Source organism: Telmatherina bonti, assembly GCF_933228915.1.
Source record: "Telmatherina bonti genome assembly, chromosome: 10".
Classification (NCBI taxonomy): Eukaryota; Metazoa; Chordata; class Actinopteri; order Atheriniformes; family Telmatherinidae; genus Telmatherina; species Telmatherina bonti.
Genome location: NC_136628.1, coordinates 21,657,614 through 21,684,573, shown reverse-complemented (window position 1 = coordinate 21,684,573; position 26,960 = coordinate 21,657,614). Strand labels below are relative to the sequence as shown.

At 40.0% G+C, this 26,960-nt stretch overlaps 1 protein-coding gene across 1 annotated transcript in view; it reads left to right on the top strand.

Annotated features, from left to right (window-relative positions):
* LOC306761039 (cell adhesion molecule 2-like) overlaps positions 1-26,960 on the top strand; it is a gene marked incomplete at both ends in the record, with an annotated part of 235,215 nt that overhangs the window by 182,773 nt on the left and 25,482 nt on the right. The window contains 2 exons of the mRNA XM_079247119.1: positions 6,812-6,964; positions 10,088-10,225. Of these exons, the coding sequence (XP_079103245.1) occupies positions 6,812-6,964; positions 10,088-10,225 (291 nt within the window). The remainder of the gene's footprint in view (positions 1-6,811; positions 6,965-10,087; positions 10,226-26,960) is intronic.

The window sequence follows — 26,960 nt, the reverse complement described above, 5'->3', positions numbered from 1 at the left end:
CCCTATAAGTTTTAGGGTGATCAGATCAAAATTGACAATTTTATAGTGATTTATGATGTCACGCCGCCGCATGGAACTTCGCCATGGCGTCACGGGCACGCCGTGCAGCGTAGAGCAACGTCCTTTATAAGATCTCTTCACCAACATGTTTTGTGATGCCTGAGTGAATTTGGGCCATGTGGTGTCCACCAAGCCAGAGTTATGGGTGTGTGAGCTAAAAACAACACTTTTGACCTCCAGGGGGCGTGGCTATTTCATAATCAAAATATTGACATATAGAACTCTGTAGGAGGGGACTGCCATCATATCTAGCAAATTTGGTGCAGAAATGTTGCTTTATGTGGGAGTTATATCCGTTTAATTTTTCCTGGCGAGACATCAAACTTTGAGGCCCCGCCCCTCGTAAACTAAGTCTCCTATTAGAAGAAATAACACAACATTTATTCACACATGCCTCCTGAACATCCTGAGCAATTTGTGGCTCAGTGGGATAAAAGCTCTAGGACGAGTTCGTTAAAATGCGAGGTGCTAAAACGCCAAAATATTGACTTTGACCTTAAATGGCCGCCTTCCTGTCGACATTTCACCATGACATTAAGAGGATTTTTTGTTCGCCCTAGCATGTACATCATGTGTATGAATTTTCATAAAGATTTACGACATGCAGTGGCGGGGCACCTAAAATAGGTGGCGCTCTCATTCAGTTTCGCCCAAACATTCTGGAGCACCTCAAAATATCAAATTTTTCGTATTCCCTTGGGGGGGTACGCAAAATTTGGTGAGTTTTCGAGCACGTTCAGGCCTCCAAAAAAGCACGCGAAGTGTCCGAATAAAAATAATAATAATAATAATAAACGCTGCAATTACAATAGGCCTTCGCACCGCCAAGGTGCTCGGGCCTAATTAAAACCGCAAGCGGTGATATAGGCCCTCGCACCATGGCGCCGCTCGGCATAATGCCACCGCCTCCCCTGGCAACATCCTTCCCATGCCTCTCTCAACCTAAAGTGCAGCCAGACTGCACTTCAGGCCATTTAGGCCTTATGAAGGGTCACTTCCTGTCACCAAGGGGCGGGGCTAACTTATCATCTAATTATTGGCATACAGAAATGTGAAGGATATGACTGGCATCATCTGTAGCAAATTTGGTGCAGGTTGGTTGTTTTTTGTGGGAGTAATGTCAGTTTTCCTTTTCATTGCATCACATCTGCTTTGCTGCCCCGCCTCTCCTAAATGATATCCCCTATTAAAAGAAATAGCACAACTTTTAATCACACATGCCTCTTGAACATCCTGACTCATTTGGGTTAAAGTTGGACAAAATTCTTAGCAGAAGTTCCTCAAAATGCATGGCAAAGAAAATGACAGAAATGACCCCAATAATGGCACCCTTTTCAAAATGGCCGACTTCCTGTTGGATTTAGCCCATATGTCCAAGAGACTTTTTTGAAGGTACTGAGAGGGTCTAAAAGTTTCCTGAATCATATCCATGTCAGTCAATGTAGTGGGCGGGGCTGATTAATTAAAATATTGTAGGGGGCGCTATGTAGCCATTTACTATCTTTTCCACTATATTGTAATTTTACTCTATTAAGGACATAACTGTCATGACTCATGGCAAGTATGGTGAAGATAAAAGGTTTCATGGCTTTGTTACAGGTACTTCCTGGTTCAAGATGTCAGACACTTGTTGTTGCCAAGGGGTGGGGCTAGTTCATAGTCATATTATTGCATTGTATATTTTGTTCATCATGGGACTGGCATCAAACTGGGTCGATTCCTGTGCTGATATGTTGTTTTATGTGGGAGTTTTAGCAATAAGTCTTTGTTAATGAGACATAAAACTTTGAGGGCCCGCCCCTCCTAAACTAAATCTTCTATTAGAAGAAATAACACAACTTTAAATCACACATGCCTCCTGAGCATCCTGTGCAAGTTGGGTGTCAGTTGGACAATATCCCTAGGAGGAGTTGTTTAAAATGCATGGCAAAGAAATGACCCCAAATATGGCACCTTTTTCAAAATGGCCGACTTCCTGTTGGATTTGGCCCATATGTCCAAGAGACTTTTTTGAAGGTACTGGAAGCTTCTCCAACTGTGCTGAATTTTATCCATGTCGGTCCATGTAGTGGGTGGGGCTGATTGATTGAAATTTTGTAGGGGGCGCTATGGAGACATGCTCCATGTATTCCATTATGTTTCAATGGGGCTTAGTTCAGGGCCTTACTGTCATCAGTCATGGCAAGTATGGTGGCGGTCCAAGGTTCCATGGCTTGGTCACAGGTACTTCCTGTTTCATGGCGTTGGACCGCCATTCGCCATGTCCCGTTTAGCGTAGCGACTTGAGGTTTTTATTGTGGCATCATGAAAGGGTTTGACATGTTTTGGAGGAGGCTCAAGTGTTTTGGACCATTTGCTTAGAAGCATGACCCTCAAACGTGGAAAAAACCACTTCCTGTTGTAAGTGGGCGGGGCTTAGGTCTACACCAGCAATGGTCACATTAATCTGTTCAGGACTGATCCCTTATTAATCCCTATAAGTTTTAGGGTGATCAGATCAAAATTGACAATTTTATAGTGATTTATGATGTCACGCCGCCGCATGGAACTTTGCCATGGCGTCACGGGCACGCCGTGCAGCGTAGAGCAACGTCCTTTACCAGATCTCTTCACCAACATGTTTTGTGATGCCTGAGTGAATTTGGGCCATGTGGTGTCCACCAAGCCCAAGTTATGGGTGTGTGAGCAAAAAACAACACTTTTGACCTCCAGGGGGCGTGGCTATTTCATAATCAAAATATTGACATATAGAACTCTGTAGGAGGGGACTGCCATCATATCTAGCAAATTTGGTGCAGAAATGTTGCTTTATGTGGGAGTTATATCTGTTTAATTTTTCATGGCGAGACATCAAACTTTGAGGCCCCACACCTCGTAACCTAAGTCTCCTATTAGAAGAAATAACACAACATTTAATCACACATGCCTCCTGAACATCCTGAGCAATTTGTGGCTCAGTGGGATAAAAGCTCTAGGACGAGTTCGTTAAAATGCGAGGTGCTAAAACGCCAAAATATTGACTTTGACCTAAAATGGCTGCCTTCCTGTCGACATTTCACCATGACATTAAGAGGATTTTTTGTTTGCCCTAGCATGTAGATCATGTGTATGAATTTTCATAAAGATTGATGACATGCAGTGGCGGGGCACCTAAAATAGGTGGCGCTCTCGTTCAGTTTCGCCCAAACATTCTGGAGCACCTCAAAATATCAAATTTTTCGTATTCCCTTGGGGGGGTACGCAAAATTTGGTGAGTTTTCGAGCACGTTCAGGCCTCCAAAAAAGCACGCGAAGTGTCCGAATAAAAATAATAATAATAATAATAAACACTGCAATTACAATAGGCCTTCGCACCGCCAAGGTGCTCGGGCCTAAAAATGAGAGTGAGCAGCTGTCGGTTACCCAAACTGATTACAACTCTGTTGCCATTTACTGTAGGCTGAAACCAGCAAAGCAAAGCGCTCCATCCCTTGGCAGACCAAATGACATGAGATAGTGTGTTCACTGACATTTCTCTGCATTTGTCAGCTCTGTGATCATTGCAGGATGTATTCACAGAGGCTACAAAAATGATGCAGCTTATGTGCCGAACACCTCTTTTCACGCCGACATGACAGGCTTGAAATTTAACAAGGTCTGACAGTTACAAAGGTATTGTGCAGTTTACAGCCTCTGCAGCGCGCAGCAGCTCCTGCCAGCTTGCCTGGAAAAGTAATTTGACTAGCCTTTATATCATGTGAAAATTAGCCATAAAATCTCCCTGAACACACGAGGTGTGGAGTAATTGAATAAGCAGAGATTCTCAGCATTCTCTTCCTTTGCCACTTTTTAAATGATTGACCTTTTTAATGTTGCTGTGCCTGTTGGCAGAAGGTTTTTTTCATGTGTGGTTTTGCTCAAAATCATTGTATACAGATATTTCTGGTTTTGAATGAATTCTATTATTACTTTTGAAACATTCTTTTCGCATATAAGTTTTATACACTTCTGTTTGCAGGAACATACAGTCCTTTTCTGCAATAAAAACATGTTTAGAAGAATACCATGATGGGTTTAATGGAAAGAGGGCAGAAATATTTTTATCAATTATGAAAAACATCTAGCTTGCATCTTTGTCTTGTTGTGGTGCATATTTAAAGGGGTGCTATTATGGTATTTCAAGTTTTCTGAGCTTTCTACAGTGTTACAGTGTTGAATCCTCATCAGGCATGTGAACGACACTGTTTTTTATCACCTAAACGCATGTTTGAGTTTGAGTTTGAATTCCAGCACGCTTTCCGTTCGGTTTCCATGGCGACGAAAAACGCGTCGTTTCAGAGAGTTTTTTCTACTTGGAAATCCTTGTGACGTCCCGGGGCATAAGGTTCGGTGAATAGTTACCTTCTACTGGTTAACAAGGGCATGTACAAATACATCAGGCGGGTGGAAAATGTCGGATAAAGTTATTTCCAACGATGGCTGGTGAGTTTACCAAAGAGAAACATCCTGCTGCATTTGTTACTGTGGGTTGCTGTTTTCCACTTCGTTTTCAGGCTCTGATTCAGGTTCCAACATGTAGGGCTGTATGCTATGTGTTGACATTGTATTTTGTTTTTTTGTTTTTTATTAACTTCATATTAGCCTAATCCTTCTATTTATGAGATGTTACTATGATGGCGAAAGCAGGTGCGGTGTGCGCTCCTGATGTAGTGCAGTGGCGGGAGGCGGGGCTTAATGCGGAAGAGTCTCAATCCACTCGTTTTGCCCGCAGGCTGATCTGACAGCCTACGGAGAGGGTCGTTCTGAAGTAAATAAAGCGATTTGTGACAATAATTCGATCAATCCCAGCCGTTCTGGTCTCAGAAATAAAAAAAAAGAATTAGCCTGAAATGCCCATAATAGTTCCACTTTAAAGATTATACTAATTGTCCACTGATGATAAATTGCAGTTTTAATTAGTATTTCTACAGAAGTTACTTTTTTTTTAAAAGAAATTATTTTTCTACACTTTCAAAAACATGTATTCAGAATTAATTAACTTTTTGTATTGACATATTTATATAACATGATGAAAAAAAATTTTTTGGGGGGATATAATTCAATTTAATGTTTTTTTTTAATTGACAGATTGTAAATAATAAAGGTGTTCAAAGCAATATGAAGGGGGAGTAAACAGAATGCTATGTGAATGTTTTAAGAATGTCGTATTTATGTAGTACTTTAGACACTTTAAGAGTGCTTTCTTACAACCAGTAATTTTGGAGAACATACACAGATTTTGTCTTTCATTTTATAAATCATATAAATAGGCAGCAGAATGTGGTTTTCTTTCTTTTTTCCTTTTCGGATGACATCTTAGTAAATATTACATGATGGGAATGTGCTGTCATGACAGATACTGTAAACATCTGTGCAAAAATAAATAAATAAAGCCTCTTCTCTGTTGAATGTAACACCAAATATACACACTCATATAGAAACACACTGTACTTAAATGCAGTGAGCTCGGAGTCACTTGTATGGAGATTAAAAGCAAAGCAGCCTTGGCTGCTCATACTAAACACAGTGTGCAGAAAGGCTTTATTCATGCAAAAAGATTCCTTTAATAGATCTCTTAAGCAAGGCCAGAAAAACAGGAACCACATTTTGTACACATTATTCGCATGGTCTTTTCTTTCATCTTATGTAATTTCTTTTTCTTATCCAACAGTGTACTGTTGGAGAAAACAGACATGACCACTGCTCTGTTCAAGGTGTCCCGCATTAAAGAGTTTCAGTGCAAACTTCCTCTGCCTCATAGAAACAAAGTGTAAAGTCAAGTTTGAAGACTTAGTAGCTGTCAACTGGCTGCTCAATCTCAGCAAATCTATTTTATCTCTCATACTGGGCCAATTCTCATTAGGACTCTCTCTGTGCCTGTTATTGCAGTATTGATTTCCATTCCTTATGTCTTTTGGAAGATTAAATTTTCTTATAAGAAAATGTCCATTATGGTTTCTGGTCAGGAAAATTGTAGAAGTATTTGTAGGTTTACTGTCGGGTTGTTGTATTTACTTCATTTTCAGAATTTAAAAAAAAGTTATTTTTGAACCCTTTTGTGCCATATATGACATATTTGAGACATGCAGCATTTATGAGACTTTTTGTATCACCTAAAAACTTGGCTTGAACCCTGTTGCACACAATCTGATACTCGTCTTCTGCTGTGGGTGTATTTATAATACTATAATGCACTAAAATAATTTTGACAAATTCCGTGGTAATATCGTAAAGACTTTTTTTTAATTATCATTTTTGAAAGGGGCCAAAAAACTTCAGTTTGAAAATAAAAAAAAAATTCTCTCCCCATTTCTTCAGCCAGGTTTTAAAAGGGTCAAGATAAGTATGTGCTTTTTTTTTATGATTTTTTTGTTTTGTTTTGTTTTGTTTTGTTTTTCATTTTTGCAGCACATAAAATAGGTTGAGAATGTATTTTCAAAAAGACATAGCTGAATTTTTGTGAGCATACATTTTTGTACCTTTGGCACATTTTGTTTGTGGCAAAATTAATTTAAAATAAAAAGAAGAAAAAAAATATTTCCCTTTGCAAAACTTGACAATCATATATAAATTGCAAGAAGTATTTTCAAGGCTTGCACTTGATCAAATTTTACAGATGCACCAAAAAAATGTTGTTCTGCTCACACAGGTGATATTTTCTCCTGCCCTCCACGACTATAAATGTTCCTGTTATTCAAGCAGTGTGTAATGTTTGCTGTCTATCTGTCTGCAGCTTTAAGGGACAACAGGATTGAGCTTGTGCACGCATCATGGTCGGAGTTGACCATCAGCATCACTGATGTCACACTGTCAGATGAAGGCATGTACACCTGCTCGCTCTTCACCATGCCTGTCAGAACAGCCAAAGCCTACCTAACTGTTCTAGGTAAGAACACCACAAAACACGGTAAACATCGGTCTCTATATAAACCTTTGCACAACACCAGAATGGTGAAAACATCATATTTAAGTGTTCTGATTTGCAGTTGTTCAGAGAAAACCCTACTTTTGCCAGAGCTATTTGCAGTGTCCAAAAAACAGGTGTGACATTGTTGCTTCCAGGTGTGGAGCAAACACATCTGCAGATCTAGCAAAACAGGATGGCAATTTTGGGAGTAGATCCTTACAACTGTGTTTGCTAAGATGTGTTTTCTAAAGTACTATTCTGTCCTCTGACCCTTTTCATCATATATATGTATATATATATATATATACACATACATAGCGTCAGATGATGAAAAGGGTCAGATGATGACAAAAAATCTAGCAATTCTCTTGGAAACCATTAACCAGGTAGTTACAGTTTATTGAAATATTAAGTAACATATTACTTTCATTTTAGAACTGAACTATTGTCGGTAACACTTTACAATAAGGGTCCCTTATTTAATGTTACTTAGTGCATTAATAAGTGTTAATTTACTGTTAAAAACATTAACAACTATTATTATGTATAATCAAAATGTACTTGGAGCAGAACAGAGTTGTAACACATCACTGATTGTCCTATAAAATCAGTTTGTATAAAAAGACAGTTTTTTTATGATTGTCTGTATTAATTATTATATGATTGTTAACATTACTAACATTATTACACTTAAGGAGATGGTGTAACCTTGGTTGAGCTCCCAACATGATTTTTCAGTGTTTATGTTTGCTTGTTTGTTTCTGGGTCCACAGTTTGTCTACTTTTCATTTAATGTGGTTGAAAATAGCCTGTTGCTTTTGCCAGCAGCTACAGATAAACATAAATATCTAGTTTGTCCCTCCCGCTATTAAGTAGTGGGTTTTTTTTTTGTTTTTTGATGATCGTCTTACACACATATGGCCTCATTTCCTGCTACTGGGCTTATTATCTTTCCAATTAGTTTTCGCTATTGTTAATAGATGTGTTGGTGCACTCAAGGACCATTAGCTGGCTCTCTGTGTTAACAAGCATTCTGAAAATTATAGGCATTAAAGGCCGTCGCTCAATAAGAATATGGAGAAAATTATTTGCAGTACCAAACAATAGTTAATAGTGCACACCAGGAAATAGAAAAGGCGTTTTAATAATCATGCAAAATGATATGGAAAAAGCCTGGTTTATCTGACACAGCATCAACACAGTGACTGTTGGGAATGGATACAAATGAAAATGATTTAGACTAAATGCCAAACTAAAAATAAACATACAAGACTGACACTCAAATCATTTGGTGCACAGATAGAAAAAATATTTGTTTTTTACATTACCAGAGTAATTTAACAGAAATGTTACTGAATGAATCACTGGACAATTCAACTGTTTAAAGGTTTTCTATTTCAAAATACCATCTTGAAGGGAGCAGTAATGCACTGTAAATTTAAACACAGTCAGATCGTTGTCGAAACCTTATCCTTGCAGCCACAAACACGAACCTTGTGGCGCTGCAGCAGAGACATCTAAAACTGGGGGGGGCATGAATACCTGCACAAAAATAGAATTCTGCCAGGTTGGTATATCATGAAGGATCACAACACTGCATCACGCTTCCAGTGTCATCCCTCAGTAATGAGTAAGAAGAAGCCTGGTGGAAAATTCACGTCCTTTCAGGCCCCGATCCAAACAGGAAAAGCACACAAGGCAAAAATATATCCAAATTAATTACTGACAACTCTGTTGTGTTAAGATTAATTACAGCATCAATAAGAACTTTATGTAGATATCACAATGAATGCAGAAAGTGAAATATAGTAACTATTATTTTTTGTATTTTTTTCTAACCATTCATTGGAATACAAGCTTTGTTTTCAGTGTTTAAAACCCTGTTGATGAAGCTTAAACAGTCTTTCAGACAGACAAATACATGATGGCACAGACCAGTCCACAAATAAGCAGAGAAATCCTCCCATACACCCAAACACACACACACAGACAAACAAAAAAGAGAGGGTTTACTGCTGTGCAGCTTCTCCCCAGCCAAGGGAAAGGTGACTGCATAAGACGAACATTTTACTTCAGACACTCTTATTCAGTCTGGGAGAAAAGCTATCGCTTGTGTGTGCCATGCTGCTGCACGTAGTTGCAGTCATTCCATATTACTTAGACAGAGCAACCCTTCTGCCAAGCACAGAAATTTACATTTTGCACAGAACAACATGCATATTAAACATCATCTGCATTATATTTAATTAGATGAGAGGCATAGTTTCCAGGCAGGTGCAGTTGCTTGTGCTGGTGTGCAGCTTCTATCCTGAAGTAAATGATAAACATAAAACAGAAGGACTCTGGTAATAATCCCATAAACCTTACAGAAGGCGGTGAGACAGACAAGGCAAGAGTGAGTCAATGGCATTGACTGACAGACCTTTCAGTCACTCAGCCTGAGGCAGACTTATTGTTCATTGACAATGGAAGGGCAGACACAACTTACTTAAAACACTCATTACAGGAAAGGCCAGTAATTAACATTTCTCTGCAACCTTGTGGCCTCCTTTGCGGTGACAAGCATGCCACATGTACACACATGCATAAATAAACAGCTTTCGTTTTTTCTTTTTTCTCTTTTTCTCTTTTTTTTCTCAGTCTACGTTCTGTGATTTATACTTTTCAGGCTTTCTGTTGTCATGGCAATTACTAGTCCAGTGAAAACTCTTCCTGCAAAGGTCTGTGGAGTACTTAGACAAACCTGGACATTCTTTAAAAGCAATTTCTCTATTCTGTGAGGAGAAACAGAATTCCACTTAACCCTATCACCACTGAGTTCCAGAGACAGGTGCAAACTGGAAAGAAACGAGCATCAAAATTATCTACATGTTTGGGTGTGAGAAAGAAACTCCAATGACTCAAATTGTAAGAAAGCAAAGGCCAATAATACCTTCCCCAGATATGTGATGCAGGAGGAAACAGGGAAGCTCTGTATTCTGGTCTTTAATTTCTCTGCAGGTGCGTAAGCTGGAAGAGAATTTCCACTAAGGCGTAATGGAATTATTGTTGCATAATGACACACTGCTCTGGGTGAATTATCTCCATCTCTGTGATTTCCAGGAGTGCCGAAGATGCCAGAGATCAATGGCCTGACAAAGCCTGCGATGGAGGGAGACCAGCTCACTCTGACCTGCATCACTCAGGGCAGCAAGCCTGCGGCTGACTTACGCTGGTTCAGGAATGAAAAGGAGGTTAAAGGTGTGTAACAAGTGTTTCTCTTCATGCATCACACCTGAGATAGTGATTGACACAGTAACAAATGTTATGCCATACAAACACCCCGTCAACATTGTCAGAGTAAAGCTTACGAAGATGGGAAATTGTCATTAAATTAAATAAGTCTATCCCTTATTTTACATCTAATCAAATTAGGAGATTTTCCTTTTGCAATCTTCGAAAACACAGTAGAGGCTGTGTCAATGAATGTTCCATTTTCGTTGCTCCTAGAATTTTGGGAAAACCTAAATATGGCAGTAAAAATGCAAATGAAAACACTTACATTTAAAAAAAAAACTCAAATATGGCTGAAATGTTTTTATGCTCTCATGAGGTAGTTTTTCAGATGTTTTGATATATAAATATATTGCAAAATTGCAATAAAAACACTTTTTTTTTTTTTTTTACATTACACGTCCCCAGATCACATGACCCCTTACCAAGATCATGTGACCAGTTCATTTCTGAACTTTTTTAATAATTTAGAAATGTAAATGGGGGAGAAAAGCTTCAAAAAGCTGTGGCAAATTCTCCACAGCGAGTAGAAAACCCCAGAATAATGCTACATCGCTACCTTTCAAAAGTCACGATTCTCATAAAAACATCATCAGCTGGATGAGATTTTGTGAGAACTGCGACTGAAACACCTGCAAATCGCAACTGGGGTTCTTCAAAAAAAAAAAAAACCTCATTCAAAATCCAGCTAATGATCTCAAAAAGTTACATTGGAAGCTATAAATTTTCTGTGTTGTTGGTCACGTCCCAGGCATGTCAGCTACAGTAATACTGGGCTGTCATTTACTTTTTGGGACAAACATCATAATTAATCTCACATTTTTGGAAAGTATTTTCATCACTTCTGCACCGTCCAGTACAAATAAAAACGGCCCAAAACAATGCAGCACGGCTTAAACTAATGTTGTGATAAACAGAGAAGCAGTGTCCTGGACAACACAGAGCTGTGTTTCTGAAGCTTTAAAAGGACAGGAAATGTTTGAAGTTTTAGTACTGTGAAACCGATCCAGCTGTTGCATCAACAGCTGTGTAACAAGTAGATTCTGTTTGTTTCTTCAGGTCTGTGACTATTACATTACCTTTGCTTGTTATCAGAGAGCTGCTCTAAATTTCATCCAATGAGGCACATTTCCTCCCTGGCTCCTGCTCTCCTCAGCTTTACAAACCATCTGCTTTGCAATTATTTAAAGAAGACAGTTATGGAAAGGTTGGGGGAGGATGCTGGGAAAAAAGATTATGACATGAAATGATGAGATTACGTCTTTGAGGAAAAAAACAGATGTGGCTCCGGATCAAATAAAAAAGACAAAGAAAAAGAATAGAGGAAAGACTGTCACAGAGCATCAGCACAGATGCAGATTCTGCAGAGGTTTCTGTCATCTATTCACCCAGTTTTTGGCATAAATGTCTGCAAATTTGGACTGAAAAACACAGTTTTGTTTTATTGAAAAGAACTCTTACTTAAAAAAAAAAAATAAAAAAAAAGATTTGGAAAGCTATTTTCAAAATCCTTGCATAGCCCAACAGATCACTGCCGCTCAATAACAGGAATATCAAAGCAGTCAGGTGTTGCAAATCTTAAATGCCCAATTAATTGTGCTATCATAAACACTTCACAGAGCTTTGGTTTATTATTTCTTCTCTCATACAAAGGATTAATAAACCACAAAATATTCTATCCCCAGCCATGCATGATTTTTATTCTAATTAAAACTGCATAATAATGTATTTATTTCTACTCTCACTGATAAGATCAGCATTTCATTTTTTCTGATCCATATTTATTCTTTTAACTTTTTTTTTGTTGTTTTCCTTTTTTACGTGCATTTTTAAAATACCAGTTGTAGCATACATTTTCATGGAACTGATTTAACTTATCAAATCAAAGATACTTTATTCATCCCCAAGGGGAAATTCAAAGTTCAACCCAGCTCGTCCAAGGGTTGACATACAGACATTTAACATTTATGACAGATTTACATAGATTTACAGATCTATTGTTCAGTAGATAGTTTTACTCCTTAAACAGCTTCTAATATTCTCCATATCTGCATGCTAATTAATACCAGTATAAGACTTTATGAAATAAAATACAATTATCTTTTATGTACAAAATTATATAGTATATTGTTGGTTTTTTTTCTTTTGCAAACCATTTAATGAGTGTTTTTGTAATATATTGCAAAAGTTACCACTTTGTTTCTTTTATTTCTCTTCTGATGAACAAGGAAAGAGAAACATAATACATAGTATACTAATGAGTTCTATCAGGCGTATTGTGTCTCTTCAGGTGATTATTGCTTTTCCCACTGGCCCACTACTGAGAGAAGAGCTTCCTGTAAAGCAAAATGAAAGCTTGCGAGTGCATCATGTTCCCTTTGACTTCCTTCAGAAAGTGAGCAGGTAGTTCCAGATTTATGAAGAAGCTTAAAGTTTAGGATATTTATGTTCCAATACAGTCACCCACTCTTGGCAGCATGGTACACAGTTAAATAAAATCTTTTGCAAATTAATGGTATTTGTTTTGTGTTCTTTATCCTTTTTGTAAAATGCAGTGTTTGCCTTAAAATAGGGTTTCCTGGTTCAAATCTCAGCCAGAAGAGTACATATTCTCTCTGGGTTCTCCAGCTTCTTCCAAAAATCCAACATCCATACATCCAAAAGCTTAGTCAGACATGTGATGGACAAGGAACCAGAGGTGGAAAGTAACAAATTACAATTACTCATGTAACTGTAAATGAGTAGTTCTTGTGAGTGTATTATTTTAAGTAATGCCAAATTTTACGTTAACTCAAGTACACTTTGACTCTAGTATTTTACATCACTACAGTGGAAACCTCCCAAATTATTGATAAAAACATAGATGCAGGGAAAGAACATCAGCCTGAACAGGCTTTATGCAGAATGTCACAGCCTGTCCATTTCCACCTGTCAATCTACTTCAGTGAAACTCGACACTCACTGAAAGGAAAACGCTGGGCGAAATTCACTCTGATTGGATGATGACTCCTTTGTTTCGTAACTTTTACTCATAGTACATTTTAAATTTAGTACTTTTTTATTTTTAGTCAAGTAGATTTTCAGATGAGTACTTTTACTTGAGTAGAATTTAAGATACTTTTACCTAATTACAATTTTGCCATACTTTTTCCACCCCTGGTAGAAAAAAGCCCATAAACCCTAAATAAGATGGAAGATAGATTATTTTTACTCAGTTATTCAGATGGACTCATGTTTAGGAAAGTGACTTTGGTAACACTAAACAGTGAGTGATAAATCTCCACCAGAACCTCCACCTGAACTGATGATTGACTCTCAGTGAAACTACTGAACATTTTCTCAAGTTTTGTTTTAACATCCTTTCTACCTCAGCTTATGTCCATACAGATCAGTCCCCTATTAGACATTAGGATTTATCATGTTTCAGATAAGCAAGGAAACAAGAAAAAAAATCAATCCTGTCCTTTCAGAAAGTTTTGAACTGATATCAGCGTTATCTTTCATTTTAATTACTTGGTAGATTACATTGAATCTCTGTCGTCATGCTGTTTCAAACTTGCACTTAGCGTTCTTTTTGCTTGAAAAGGTTTTGTTGATCTGTCACTGAAAAGTGTCTCAGTTTGCAAGATCTCAAAGTGCTACCTCAAATCAAACTACATTCATTAAACACTCACTGCAGCTTTGTCACTCTTTAGTTTACCTAAGTAAATGAATACATAAATTATATCATAAAATGCTGAAAAGCCTCTTGATTTAATGGGGGAAGGAAGAATTAATCACTCTCATAAAAGCAGGTCCTTTCTGACAGGTTTTAACTTAGCAATCACTTGCTTTGTGCGTCGTATTTATCAGACACATCTAGGACCTGTTTACTTCATGGAAAGGTCTGCTTTCAGAATGATGATTGACACACATTTTCACATAATGTTCTACTTTGTTAAACCACAAATGCATTTCTGCCACTAATTAAACCACGTCCTTGTTGGAATAAGAAGGTGTGAATTAGCATCTGGAGGAACTTGCTAAATGTGAGACCAATAGACTGTTTGTTTTCCTGGTAATTGCACATGCAACTGCGTGATGCATTTAAATGGAAAAATAAAAAGTCACATTATTCTAGTAGTAAACCCTTTTCCTGCTGTAGGACCTTTCCACCCTCAGAACTGACCCCTCCAAAGATAAAAACAACACAAAAACGGAAACACAAAGGGTCGCACATGTTAATATGCAATATATGTACAAATGTGTCGGTGTAAAGTGGAATGTACTTGCAGTGTTCATCATCTTGACAGGATCAAAGAGTGTCCAATGTGAAAAGCCGTGTGATTGTGGGGCAGCCATGGTGGGAATAAATGACAATTGTGACATATTGGTGTGGGATCTGGGGGAATACAGGAGATTATATTACCAGCAGAGTCACTGGAACAGTCCGTCACCCACATTCACATGCAGTTAACAGACACCCTATGCTAAGTTTGTATATATACATATATATACATATATATATATATACATATATATATATATATATATATATATATATATATATATATATATATATATATATATATATATATATAAATGTGTGTGTGTGTGTGTGTGTGTGTGTGTGTGCATGTGTGAACAAAACAGGCAGATGGAACAGACAGGCTGCATGTTAGGGCATGTATGTGTGGAGCGGAATCCAATATTCTTATTTCTCAGTCTCTTTGTCCCTCAGATCCCGTCAGTCCCCACCCTGTAATGATATATTTCTATCTCAGTTACACACCATAACCCAGAGAGACCTCCTCCAATATCACCACATGTAGGAGTTGTTTACACACCACTGAACCAGGGGAAGCTGTGCCGAGACCAAGCAAGACAGAGATGAAATGAATATTTATTTTAAATAAGGCAGGGGATCTTTACCATCAGGCTAGTATTATCATACTCTCTGACCTAAACTGTGGAGGTTATTGCTTCATCATGTTATGTGGTAGCTCTATTCCAAGGGGGCTTTGAGGGGGGAAAAAAAGGAGATATTTGATTCAAATTCACTTGTCCCTATATTGTCAAACTTGTTTGTCAAGGACAAGGAACTATTACTGCAGACCTGCCTTGTACTATTTAAGGCCATTGTCTACTGGCTTTCCAATCTGCTGTGAAACATGTCTGCCTGAAGAGTCAAACAGTGACTGAGCAACCTTTTGAAATACTGCTGGCTATGTCTTCATTTATGGGTAATTGTCCTAGACCACTGTGAGTGGGAATAGAATAAGGTGGCCATCGTTATTCTCAAGCTTGCCCCACAAAGATCTATTAAGGAAAGTGAAGAAGAGAAAGCTCCTGGAGCGTCTTTGAAAAAGGATGATGCTGAGGCTGATGAGATTGCCAGCGCCATTGTGAATACTCAAATAAGAATCGAGTGGGATCTTTTAGAAGTTTTCAAGTTTGAAAGTGAAATACATTTTCAGCCACTTTGCCAGTGTTTACAACCTGGCTTGCACACTGTTTAAAAAGTCTGTGTTGGGATTACATTACAAGCTCCCCTGGGTGAAGCAGATCAATGACCATTAAAGATGTAATTTCAAGATGGCTCCTGCAAGTCACAGTGACATTAATAAAAGATGCCTAAGTTGCAATCCCCAAAATACATTTAAATCTTTCCAATGCTGTTAAATGTACGAAGAGGATTTTTTAAAAAGTGTGTATGCAGATAGATTCATGGAATGAATGAGATTTATAGAAATTTATTTGATTCTTATTTTATGCTGTATGACTTTTTGTTTTCCAAACCATATAATGATGAGACAGAGGGTTACAGACATCTAAAATACAGCCCTTTATTTCTTATATAAACTTGCATGTCACTTACATAAAATATTACGATATGGAGGGGTTCCCTGCTTCTGGCAGACTACCTGAGTGTGAACAGGTTAACAGACTCAGCCTTGAGCACATCATGAGAAGGGCTAAGATGCAACAGCTCGTTGTCTATTCTCATTGATAGCAACATCATGGAGGTGGGCCACCTGTCCATTTTTAAATGCCAAAGCACCAAGCTTGACAAGCCCTTGTCTTTTGGAGTGGAAAGCCATCCTCGTGAATCCACAGTAGACACTTCTGAACTATGAATGCCCAGAGAGTTTAATGTCAAAGAGGACATTATGACAGAGGTCTGCCAGACACTGATAAAAACTCTCCTAAACTGCAGCTGTGCCGCCTGCTTTTAGTTTCCTGTCGGTTAAGCAAACACTAAAATGAACTGCTGGAAATTTGCCTTGCAACAGTATGATGTTGTATTTCACGATTAGTTTAAAGTACATTTTAAATGTTGCATTTAAGAGCTTTAAATCTAACAGCTAGATTGCAGACATGAGATTTGGCAGGCAATAAATGACCGGTTTGGCTGGTTCCACAAATTATATTCATTTTCATAGAGACCAAATCAGCTCCACATTATTGTGTGTGTGTGTGTAATACATAAATTGCGAACTGTGTAAACTATGACAGAACAGCTATAAGGTAAACAGCAACTGCTGAGAGCAATCAAGCAATCCGCAGACAGAGCATGGCAGAAAGTATTTCCCCCTGTGAATTGACTTTGCTTTCTTAAAATGACCAAGCATATCTGACGAGTGGAATCCTGATTCATTAAAAACATGATTTAAACAAAAAAAAAAAATTGAGATAAAACACAAGCATGGCCTTGAAATGCCTCATCACTGGATCATGTCAGAGTAAGAAGAGTCAACACATGTTGAAAGAGAAATCTGTTACACCACCAAACCACTGAGATACTGAACAACTTCTACTGATAGAAGACAGACAAAATACAGCAGGGGTGTCAGAGTCAGAGAAAGCTGTAGGTTAGCCTCTGACTGTATATAAACACCAGAAACTTGACTGTCATAGCATTTGTTTTTGTGTGTTTTTTGTTTTGCAAAGAAAAAGAAAGGTTTCACATTGTCCTTGCTTGAACAAGTGTTTGAATTCTCAGTTGGGCGGCTGTTGAGAGTGTGTTGAGTCAGCCTTCCACCAAGATTAGTCAGTACTGTTGCTGTTGTTGATGATTCCTCCTGCACCTCAGGAGACTTTCTTAGTTTCTCTTGTCTTCTCTACTTATTTCCTATTCTTGGGATGTTCTTCTTTCCTGTAAAAAGGCATAAAGGGTCAGATTCTCACATTTCACGCCTGTCATTTCCATTTCTAATCCTCCAAGGCTCTGGCTTGGCTCTCACCACTGGTGCAGAGCTCCCACCCACATCACAGTGAGCAACAGTAACTGCCAAATACTACCAGGCTTTTTGTGAAAGAGAGGTTCCAAAGGTGAATATGGAAGGATGAAATCCATTTTTTTTTTCCTTTTTGCCCCACAGCTTCAATTCAGTAAATGCTGAACTTTTCACTACTTGCATTCAAGTAGACAAATTATATTAAATAAAAAATACACATATTTACACGTAGCCTTTTAGAAAATCTATGTAGTTATCAGAGAACTTTATTACATCATTTATGTTCCCACAAAATTTAAATTTTTTTTATATTTATATATATATATATATATATATATATATATATATATATATATATATATATATATATATATATATATATATATATATATGTATATACATAATTCTAAATTTACATCTGGTCTGGGCTTTTGATTATGATTTGGAAAGCAAGACATGAATTTCAAAAGCTGTTTTTTATATATTATTTGAATCTGAAATTCATCAGGATTGTTTAAAGATTTGAATATTATTCATATTCAATGATAACATTATCAGTTCTTTTGCCATTTTGTGTTGAGTGGCATTATTCTTTCTAGTTAAAGTACCTTCCCACACACTTTCACAGAGTGGTCAAACTGGCCCATCTGTCCTCGTTAGAGATGACGCCTCTCTGGAATGTAATTTTATTCCAATCTGTTCTCAGTCTAAACTTATCATCAAGCGCTAAAGCTCGGTCTGGGGCAAACTCTGTTACTTTCCTTTGTGTGTAGACAATTACTCAACTTTATTATAAAAAAAAATTTTAAAAAAAGGGGAGACAAATGCTCACAACCTGGGTTTTAAATTGTGTAATAAAGCACAAATTATTAATGCACACAACATTAATGGAAAGTGTCAAATGCTCACAAATTTAACTTGAAATTTAGAGATATTCAGTATTCAGATATCTGACATACCTATTTTGTCTAACTCTTAATTTTCAATACCAATATCAACCTATACCAATATATTTTGAGCAAGCTGTGCCAAACAAACAAAAATATCTGGAAAACTATTCATGGCATTTCCTATGTTTTGCCCTTTTAAATTAGAGGAGACATAGCTGAAGCGTTTGATATATAATATGTGCATGTTGTGTTAAAGTTATGTCATTACAAAATTTAAATAAAATACTGACAATTTCCAAAATTGCATTTCAAAATCCATCCATCCATCCATCTTCTGCCGCTTATCCGGGGTCGGGTCGCGGGGGCAGCAGCCTAAGCAGGGAAGCCCAGACTTCCCTCTCCCCAGCCACATTTGCCAACTCTGCGGGGGGGATCCCGAGGCGTTCCCAGGCCAGCCGAGAGATGTAATCCCTCCAGCGTGTCCTGGGTCTTCCCCGGGGTCTCCTCCCCGAGGGACGTGCCTGGAACACCTCACCAGGGAGGCGTCCAGGAGGCATCCTGACCAGATGCCCGAGCCACCTCAACTGGTTCCTCTCGATGCGAAGGAGCAGCGGCTCTACTCTGAGCCCCTCCCGGATGACTGAGCTCCTCACCCTATCTCTAAGGGAGAGCCCGGCCACCCTGCGGAGGAAACTCATTTCAGCTGCCTGTATACGAGATCTCGTTCTTTCGGTCACGACCCACAGCTCATGACCATAGGTGAGGGTAGGAACGTAGATCGACTGATAAATCGAGAGCTTCGCCTTCTGGCTCAGCTCCTTCTTCACCACGACAGACCGGCGCAGAGCCCGCATTACTGCAGACGCCGCACCGATCCGTCTGTCGATCTCACGCTCCATCCTTCCCTCACTCGTGAACAAGACCCCGAGATATTTAAACTCCTCCACTTGAGGCAGGACCTGACTCCCGACCCGGAGAGGGCAATCCACCCTATTCCGGCTGAGGACCATGGTCTCAGATTTTGAGGTGCTGATTCTCATCCCAGCCGCTTCACACTCGGCCGCGAATCGCTCAAGCGAGAGCTGGAGATCACGACCAGACGAAGCCAACAGGACCACATCATCTGCAAAAAGCAGGGACCCAATCCTGAGGCCACCAAGTCGGATCCCCTCAACCCCTCGGCTGCGCCTAGAAATTCTGTCCATATAAGTTATGAACAGAATCGGTGATAAAGGGCAGCCTTGGCGGAGTCCAACCCTCACCGGAAACGAATCCGACTTACTACCGGCAATGCGGACCAAGCTCTGACACCTGTCGTACAGGGACCGGACAGCTCGTACAAGGGGGTCCGGTACCCCATACTCCCGGAGTACCCCCCACAGGAGCCCCCGGGGGACACGGTCGAATGCCTTCTCCAGGTCCACAAAGCACATGTAGACTGGTTGGGCAAACTCCCATGCCCCCTCCAGGACCCCAGAGAGGGTATAGAGCTGGTCCACTGTTCCGCGACCAGGACGAAAACCACACTGCTCCTCCTCAATCCGGGATTCGACTATCCGGCGGACCCTCCTCTCCAGGACCCCTGAATAGACCTTACCAGGGAGGCTGAGGAGTGTGATTCCCCTGTAATTGGAACACACCCTCCGGTCCCCCTTCTTAAAAAGGGGGACCACTACCCCAGTCTGCCAATCCAGCGGTACTGCCCCCGATGTCCACGCGATGCTGCAGAGGCGTGTCAGCCAGGACAGCCCCACAGCATCCAGAGCCTTAAGGAACTCCGGGCGGATCTCATCCACCCCCGGGGCCTTGCCGCCAAGGAGCTTTTTGACCACCTCAGCGACTTCAGCCCCAGAGATAGGAGAGTCCACCCCTGAGTCCACCAGCTCTGCTCCCTCATGGGAAGCCGTGTTGGTAGGATTGAGGAGGTCTTCGAAGTATTCCCTCCACCGACCCACAACGTCCCGAGTTGAGGTCAGCAGCTCCCCATCTCCACTGTACACAGTATTGATGGAGCACTGCTTCCCCCCCCCTGAGCCGCCGGATGGTGGACCAGAATCTCCTCGAAGCCATCCGGAAGTCTTTCTCCATGGCCTCGCCGAACTCCTCCCATGCCCGAGTTTTTGCCTCGGCAACGGCCGAAACCGCATGCCGCTTAGCCCGTCGGTACCCATCAGCTGCCTCCAGAGTCCCACAGGCCAAGAAGGCCCGATAGGACTCCTTCTTCAGCTTGACAGCATCCCTCACTGCTGGTGTCCACCAACGAGTCCTGGGATTACCGCCACGACAGGCACCAACGACCTTGCAGCCACAGCTCCGGCTGGCCGCCTCAGCAATAGAGGCACGGAACACAGCCCATTCGGACTCAATGTCCCCCGCCTCACCCGGGACATGTTCGAAGCTCTGCTGAAGGTGGGAGTTGAAGCTCGCTCTGACAGGGGACTCAGCCAGATGTTCCCAGCAGACCCTCACAACACGTTTGGGCCTGCCAGCTCTGACCGGCTTCCTCCCCCACCATCTGAGCCAACTCACCACCAGGTGGTGATCAGTTGACAGCTCCGCCCCCCTCTTCACCCGAGTGTCCAAGGCATGTGGCCGCAGGTCCGACGATATGACTACAAAGTCGATCATTGAACTGCGGCCCAGGGAATCCTGATGCCAGGTGTACATATGGACACTCTTATGCTGGAACATGGTGTTCGTTATAGACAATCCATGATGAGCACAGAAGTCCAATAACAAAACACCATTTGGGTTCAGAGGGGGGGGGACCATGCCTCCCAATCACTCCCCTCCAGGTCTCACTGTCATTGCCCACGTGAGCATTGAAGTCCCCCAGCAGAACAATGGAGTCCCCAGAAGGAGCACCCTCCAGCACTCCCTCCAAGGACCCCAGAAAGGGTGGGTACTCTGAACTGCTGTTCGGCGCATAAGCACAGACAACAGTCAGGACCTGTCCCCCCACCCGGAGGCGGAGGGAAACTACCCTTTCATCCACCGGGGTAAACCCCAACGTGCAGGCACCAAGCTGGGGGCTGATGAGAATGCCCACACCTGCTCGGCGCCTCCCACCATGAGCAACTCCAGAGTGGAAGAAGGTCCAGCCCCTCTCGAGGGTACTGGTTCCAGAGCCCAAGCCATGCGTCGAGGTGAGTCCAACTGTATCTAGTCGGAACCGCTCAACCTCGCGCACAAGCTCAGGCTCCTTCCCCACCAGAGAGGTGACGTTCCACGTCCCTAGAGCCAACTTCTGCAGCCGGGGATCGGACCGCCAGGGTCCCCGCCCCTTGCTGCCGCCCAGCTCACATTGCACCCGACCCCTACGGCTCCTCCCGCAGATGGTGAGCCCACGGGAGGTGGGGCCCATGTAACCCTTTCGGGCTGAGCCCGACCGGGCCCCATGGGCGAAGGCCCGGCCACCAGACGCTCTCGTACCCCGCCTCCAGGCCTGGCTCCAGAGGGGGGTCCCGGTAACCCGCGTCCGGGCAAGGGAACATTTATGCCCAGGTTTGTCATCGTCATAGGGGTCTATGAGCCGTGCTTGGTCTGGTCCCTCCCCTAGACACCTGTTTGCCATGGGTGACCCTACCAGGGGCATAAAGCCCCCGACAACATAGCTGCTAGGATCTTCGGGACGCACAAACCCCTCCACCATGATAAGGTGACGGCTCAGGGAGAGGCATTTCAAAATTGGTCAATAATATCGGTATGCTAATAATATCAGACATCTATATTTAAATTAAATGTTCATGAATTTAAAAAAAATCTTTATTTTTCAAAAAGAAAAAAAAAAATCATCTGTCTTTTCCTGTGAGTTCCTTTATTCAAGGCTTTGCTTTGAAGGTACCTGAAGATGGGCCTTAATGTAAAGTCTGGGTGGTTGCATTGTTTAGGTGCAGGTGATATTTGGTTTATTTGTGAACCTGCAAGTGTTCTCTGGATAAACAAGGCACTTTTGTAGAGAGCATGAAAGGACAACCACACAGCATTGTGGGAAAGGGGATTGGGATTCGTTCACCACACAATACAATTCAGTGTCACAATATTTCTTGTTTGCTTCCCAACAGATTTATCAAAAGGTTGTCCAACTTCCCTATGTCACCTTATGTAAGCAGCATCTAAGTCCTTTTAACGTTGTCTCACCAGTGTGTGAAATAAAGTGTACTATTAGAACTACAAACAAATTCTGTTTTACATGCATAGTTTTTTAGTGTATTTAAAAAGTATTTATACATAATTTCTTAATTATTAACTATGATCAATTTGTGAACATATTTATATGTGTGCATCTGTGTACTAACATTTTTTTGGTTGTAAATATAGATTTTTGAAAAAGTGTGAGCAATTGTCTCCTTTTTCTTTAAATGTTGTGAGCAGTTGTCATGGAATCGGTTCCATCAAAGCATCACTTCAGGAGGTGTAGGGCTTCCGGAGTAGCTAAAGCAATAATTGGCGCTCAAAATAGCTGGCAAAGCTTTTACTGTGTTTTAACGCTTAAGACTGTCAGGAGTGCCGGCACTCCTGACAGGATCGTATTGTTCTAAACCTTGAACTCACGAGCAAGCCCATCTGGAGCGCCGATACACCTGATGCTGGGATGACTTTACGACCATTGGTCTTTATTCTTCATCCAAGCAATATAGTTTTAGAATTAATGAAGTAAAAACTGAGACAAAGCAAAAGCAACATGAAGAAGAAAAGGTTGGATTTTAACAGGAGTTTGTTTTTCATGTCCTACTTCCTCCCCTTTGACCTCTTTACTTAATCTGTGTTACTGGCTTTGTAGAATGATGATTTCCTGTCATAATTTACAATCTGTGCTTCTTGCATGACACTGCTGCCAATGGGTGACTGCCAATATGAAGCTATTCCTTGAGGTATATAGTGTTTCTGCAACCTTAAGCTTTGATGGCAGCTGCTCCATTCAGCTGTACTAAGACTTGTTATATTTCCAGACCTATCACAATATCATCCGCCGAAACTACAATGATCCACTTTTTAGCATGTGATTAATAATCTTTAATTATATTTCTTTTGTTATTAGACTATCATTAATACAACCTTAATTCCAATTAAGCTGGTATGTGTACGTGTATGTGTATAAAATTGTAATAAAAACCGAATGCAATGATTTGCCAATCCTTTTTAATCTATAGTCAGTTGAATTCACTGCAAAGACAAGATATTTATTATTCAAACTGAAAAATTTCCTTTTTTTAAATAAAAACTTGAATTTGATGCATTTAACATGTTTAAATAAAGCAAATAAACATTTGAGAACTGAGGGCAGTAATTGTTGTAGCTTTCTAGGTGAAATCCTTCCCCTGCTTGTTTGATTTCCAACTCCTGGTGCTCAACAGTCCAGGTCTCTTGTTACGTTTTGCACTTCATAATGTATTGCACATCTTTAGTGGGAGATAAGTCTGCACTGCAGTCAGGACAGTTTAGCATCTGCACTCTGTTGTAACACATGCATGATGTGACCTGGCATTGTCTTTCTGATATGTTGTGCCAAAACCTGTATGTACCTTTTGACATTAATGGTGATTTCACAGATGTGCAAGTTTCCCATGCCATGAGTACTAACCCACAGATAACCTACAGAAACTGGCTTTACAACTGCCTGCTGATAAAAATCTAGAAAATCTGGAAATTTGGCCTGGAGGACAAAACATCCCCGATTTCCAAAAACAATTTAAAATATTGACTCATCAGACCACAGGCCACTTTAACACTGTGTGACAGTCCACCTCATCAGTCAATCTATTGGGGTCTTCTGGTGTTTTTGATACATAAGTTTTGTTTTGCATATAGAGTTTTAACATACACTTATAGATTTAGGGTTGGACTATGTTAATTAACTGTAGTTTCTGAAATGTTTCTGTTCCCATGCGCAAATATTCTTTTGCACAATGATGTCCGACTTTAATGCAGTGCCGCCTGAGGGATTGAAGGTCACCAGCATCAAATGTTGGTTTTCAGCCTTGCTGCTTATATGCAGAAATTTCTCCAGATTCTCTGAATTTTTTTATAATAGTATAGAATGACCTTAAGTCCTGGCAATTACATGTCTGTCTTGCATCTCTGATTTGACAAAGTAGAAGCTTGTCCTCTTCAAAGTTAGAGAAAAACTCATATTTTTAATGCTGAATAGATTCTTCAGAGTTTTGGGTTTGCTGTAATAGTCTCCCTAAAGTATTTGCAGATCGCCATCTGGTTTGTCAGTGTACGGGTAAACAGTCAAGGAAGTTCAATTGTGAATAGGATTTAAAAATACAAGAAGAAAAAGTGAATGGATACGCAAAATGGAATGACCTTTTCAAATGAAATGGAAAATTATTTATAACCAAATTTATGAACTGTGTCATTTCTTCTTTTAGAAACAACATTTAAACATGCACAAATCACAGCATTTAAGAATGAATTAATATTTTGTTTCTTTTTGTATGGCTTACCTGTTGACATATAAATTATATTTAACAATCTATATTTTGATTTCACAATTAAGTACTCATCTTCAAAATGTACTCCTATTGCTACTTCATATACCGCCCTGGTCCTCCACATGAAACACGTTTTATTATAAATATATTCCTCAGCAGTCTTATGTTGCGCTCCTGTGCCAGGTATTTTGGAACGTGTTGGAGACATCAAATTCAAAATAAGTGAATATTTGCAAAAAAATAAAAATAATATTCATCAGATTGAACATTAAATAGCTTGTCTTTGTAATATGTTAGAAATAAAGACAGGTTTAAAAGATATGCAAATCACAGTCTTCTGTTCTCATTTACATTTTACACAGCAACCCATTTCATTGGAATTAAGGCTGTCTGTGATCTCTTTGAAGATTTTTGAGCTAAATAATGATATTAATGAACTGCAAGCTTTTTACACCATCATGTATCACACTGAGCCACTCAAACACCCATTCAAAATACCATTTGAAGAAGGTCTAAAGTAGCTGAGGCACTCAAATCACACAACACAATTGTACACAATAGAACATGAGATTAAAAGTTCTCTCCAGTTCCTCTTTTTACAATTGAGAAATTCTAAAATGTAGGAAAATGACTGATTTAGCAAAGGAAATTTAAGCCTGGAAACTCACCAGCCTGTAGTGACAAACTGTTCAAATAGTCAGAACACAAAGGTAGCCGCATTGGGGCCATTGTAAAGAACATGTCACTCTGATTGCAGTTCTTTTGTTCTGATCTAAAACATAATCATGCTTCACAAATTAAGATTATTTATTTAGCTAATTCATACACAGCCACATTGGACCTTTTATTTGACATGCAACAACTTAAATAAATAAAGTCATCCTTGTTTTAAACTCAGACATGTTTAAAATGCATGGGTTGAAATCCGTTGATTGATTCTACAATGCAAATGAGCTGAATTTATATAGAAAAATATCCTTTTTTACATTTCTACTTAATTAAGTTATGACACTATTTCAAGAAACATGACTTATCGAATTCAATCACTAATTTATTTGATTAAAGGATTAAATCAGCTACTTACTGAGACTAGCATTGAAGATAGTATTCTAAAATATCAACAGCAACAATGGGAAAGGAATGAATCAAAGGAAGCATTAAGGACTAAAGAGGACACAAAGAGATACTGAGGAGCCATTTTTGAGGTGCCAGCATAACTACTAAAGTACAACTGCTTGCTTTCCTAATGAATTCTTCTTCAGAAATTAGGCCTACCCCTTCTTCTCTTCCACCCTTTCATCTTTTTCACTCTCCTCTGACTGCTGCTGTTTCTTATTTGTGAAGAAAGATATCCATATTTCCTTTAGCTTGTTGATTGGCTGGATGTTGCTAACACTGCAGACCTGTCAGTCATTCATCTCTTGGGGAGGCGGGCTCATTGCTTCAGTTGGTGGAAGTGGCTGAGCGGAAAGGTTGATTGGCAGAACTGAAAGCAGGAGCTGAGAAAGTGGAGCAGTTTTGCAGACAGCAGAGAAGAATGCACTCTGTATACAGTCTCTTTAAGAGATAAAATCAAAAGCAGTCGGCATGAGAAGCATACTGTACATACAATGTGCTTATACTGCCTTTAATTTGTTATGATCTACAGTGCAAAAATGTTGAAAATAGGAACAATGAGCCATTTCCACAAAGCAGGGCAACATCTGATTCCAGAGACAGCTGAATTAAGTATAAAGTGGGGTTGGCCCATTTTCTCATGAAAATAAACGGATGATATCATCATAGCAGACCAAACAGTTCTGTTTAAGGTAGGTGAGAAGTGGTTGAATGGATCTGACTAGAGGAAGGGTTGAAAATAGCTCCTTGGAGGTGAATGTGTTTTGTTATCAGCCAGTACATCAAAAAGTTAAAAGGAAATGTAGTGATGGTGAAATGTACAAGACGACTGGCTTCAGTGTGAGTCTGGGACAGGATGGAAATTTGTATTACATAATGTATGCGTTGCTGCTTCTGAGTTTTGGGGAACATGCGTGTCATGTTATTAGGCAGCAAGTCAGAAAGCCTTGGATAACCTTCTGAAATGTCATATTTGACCCAAAAACATGCCTGGTTCTTTAAATAATGTAGTCATGGATTGTAAAAGGATACTTGCCAG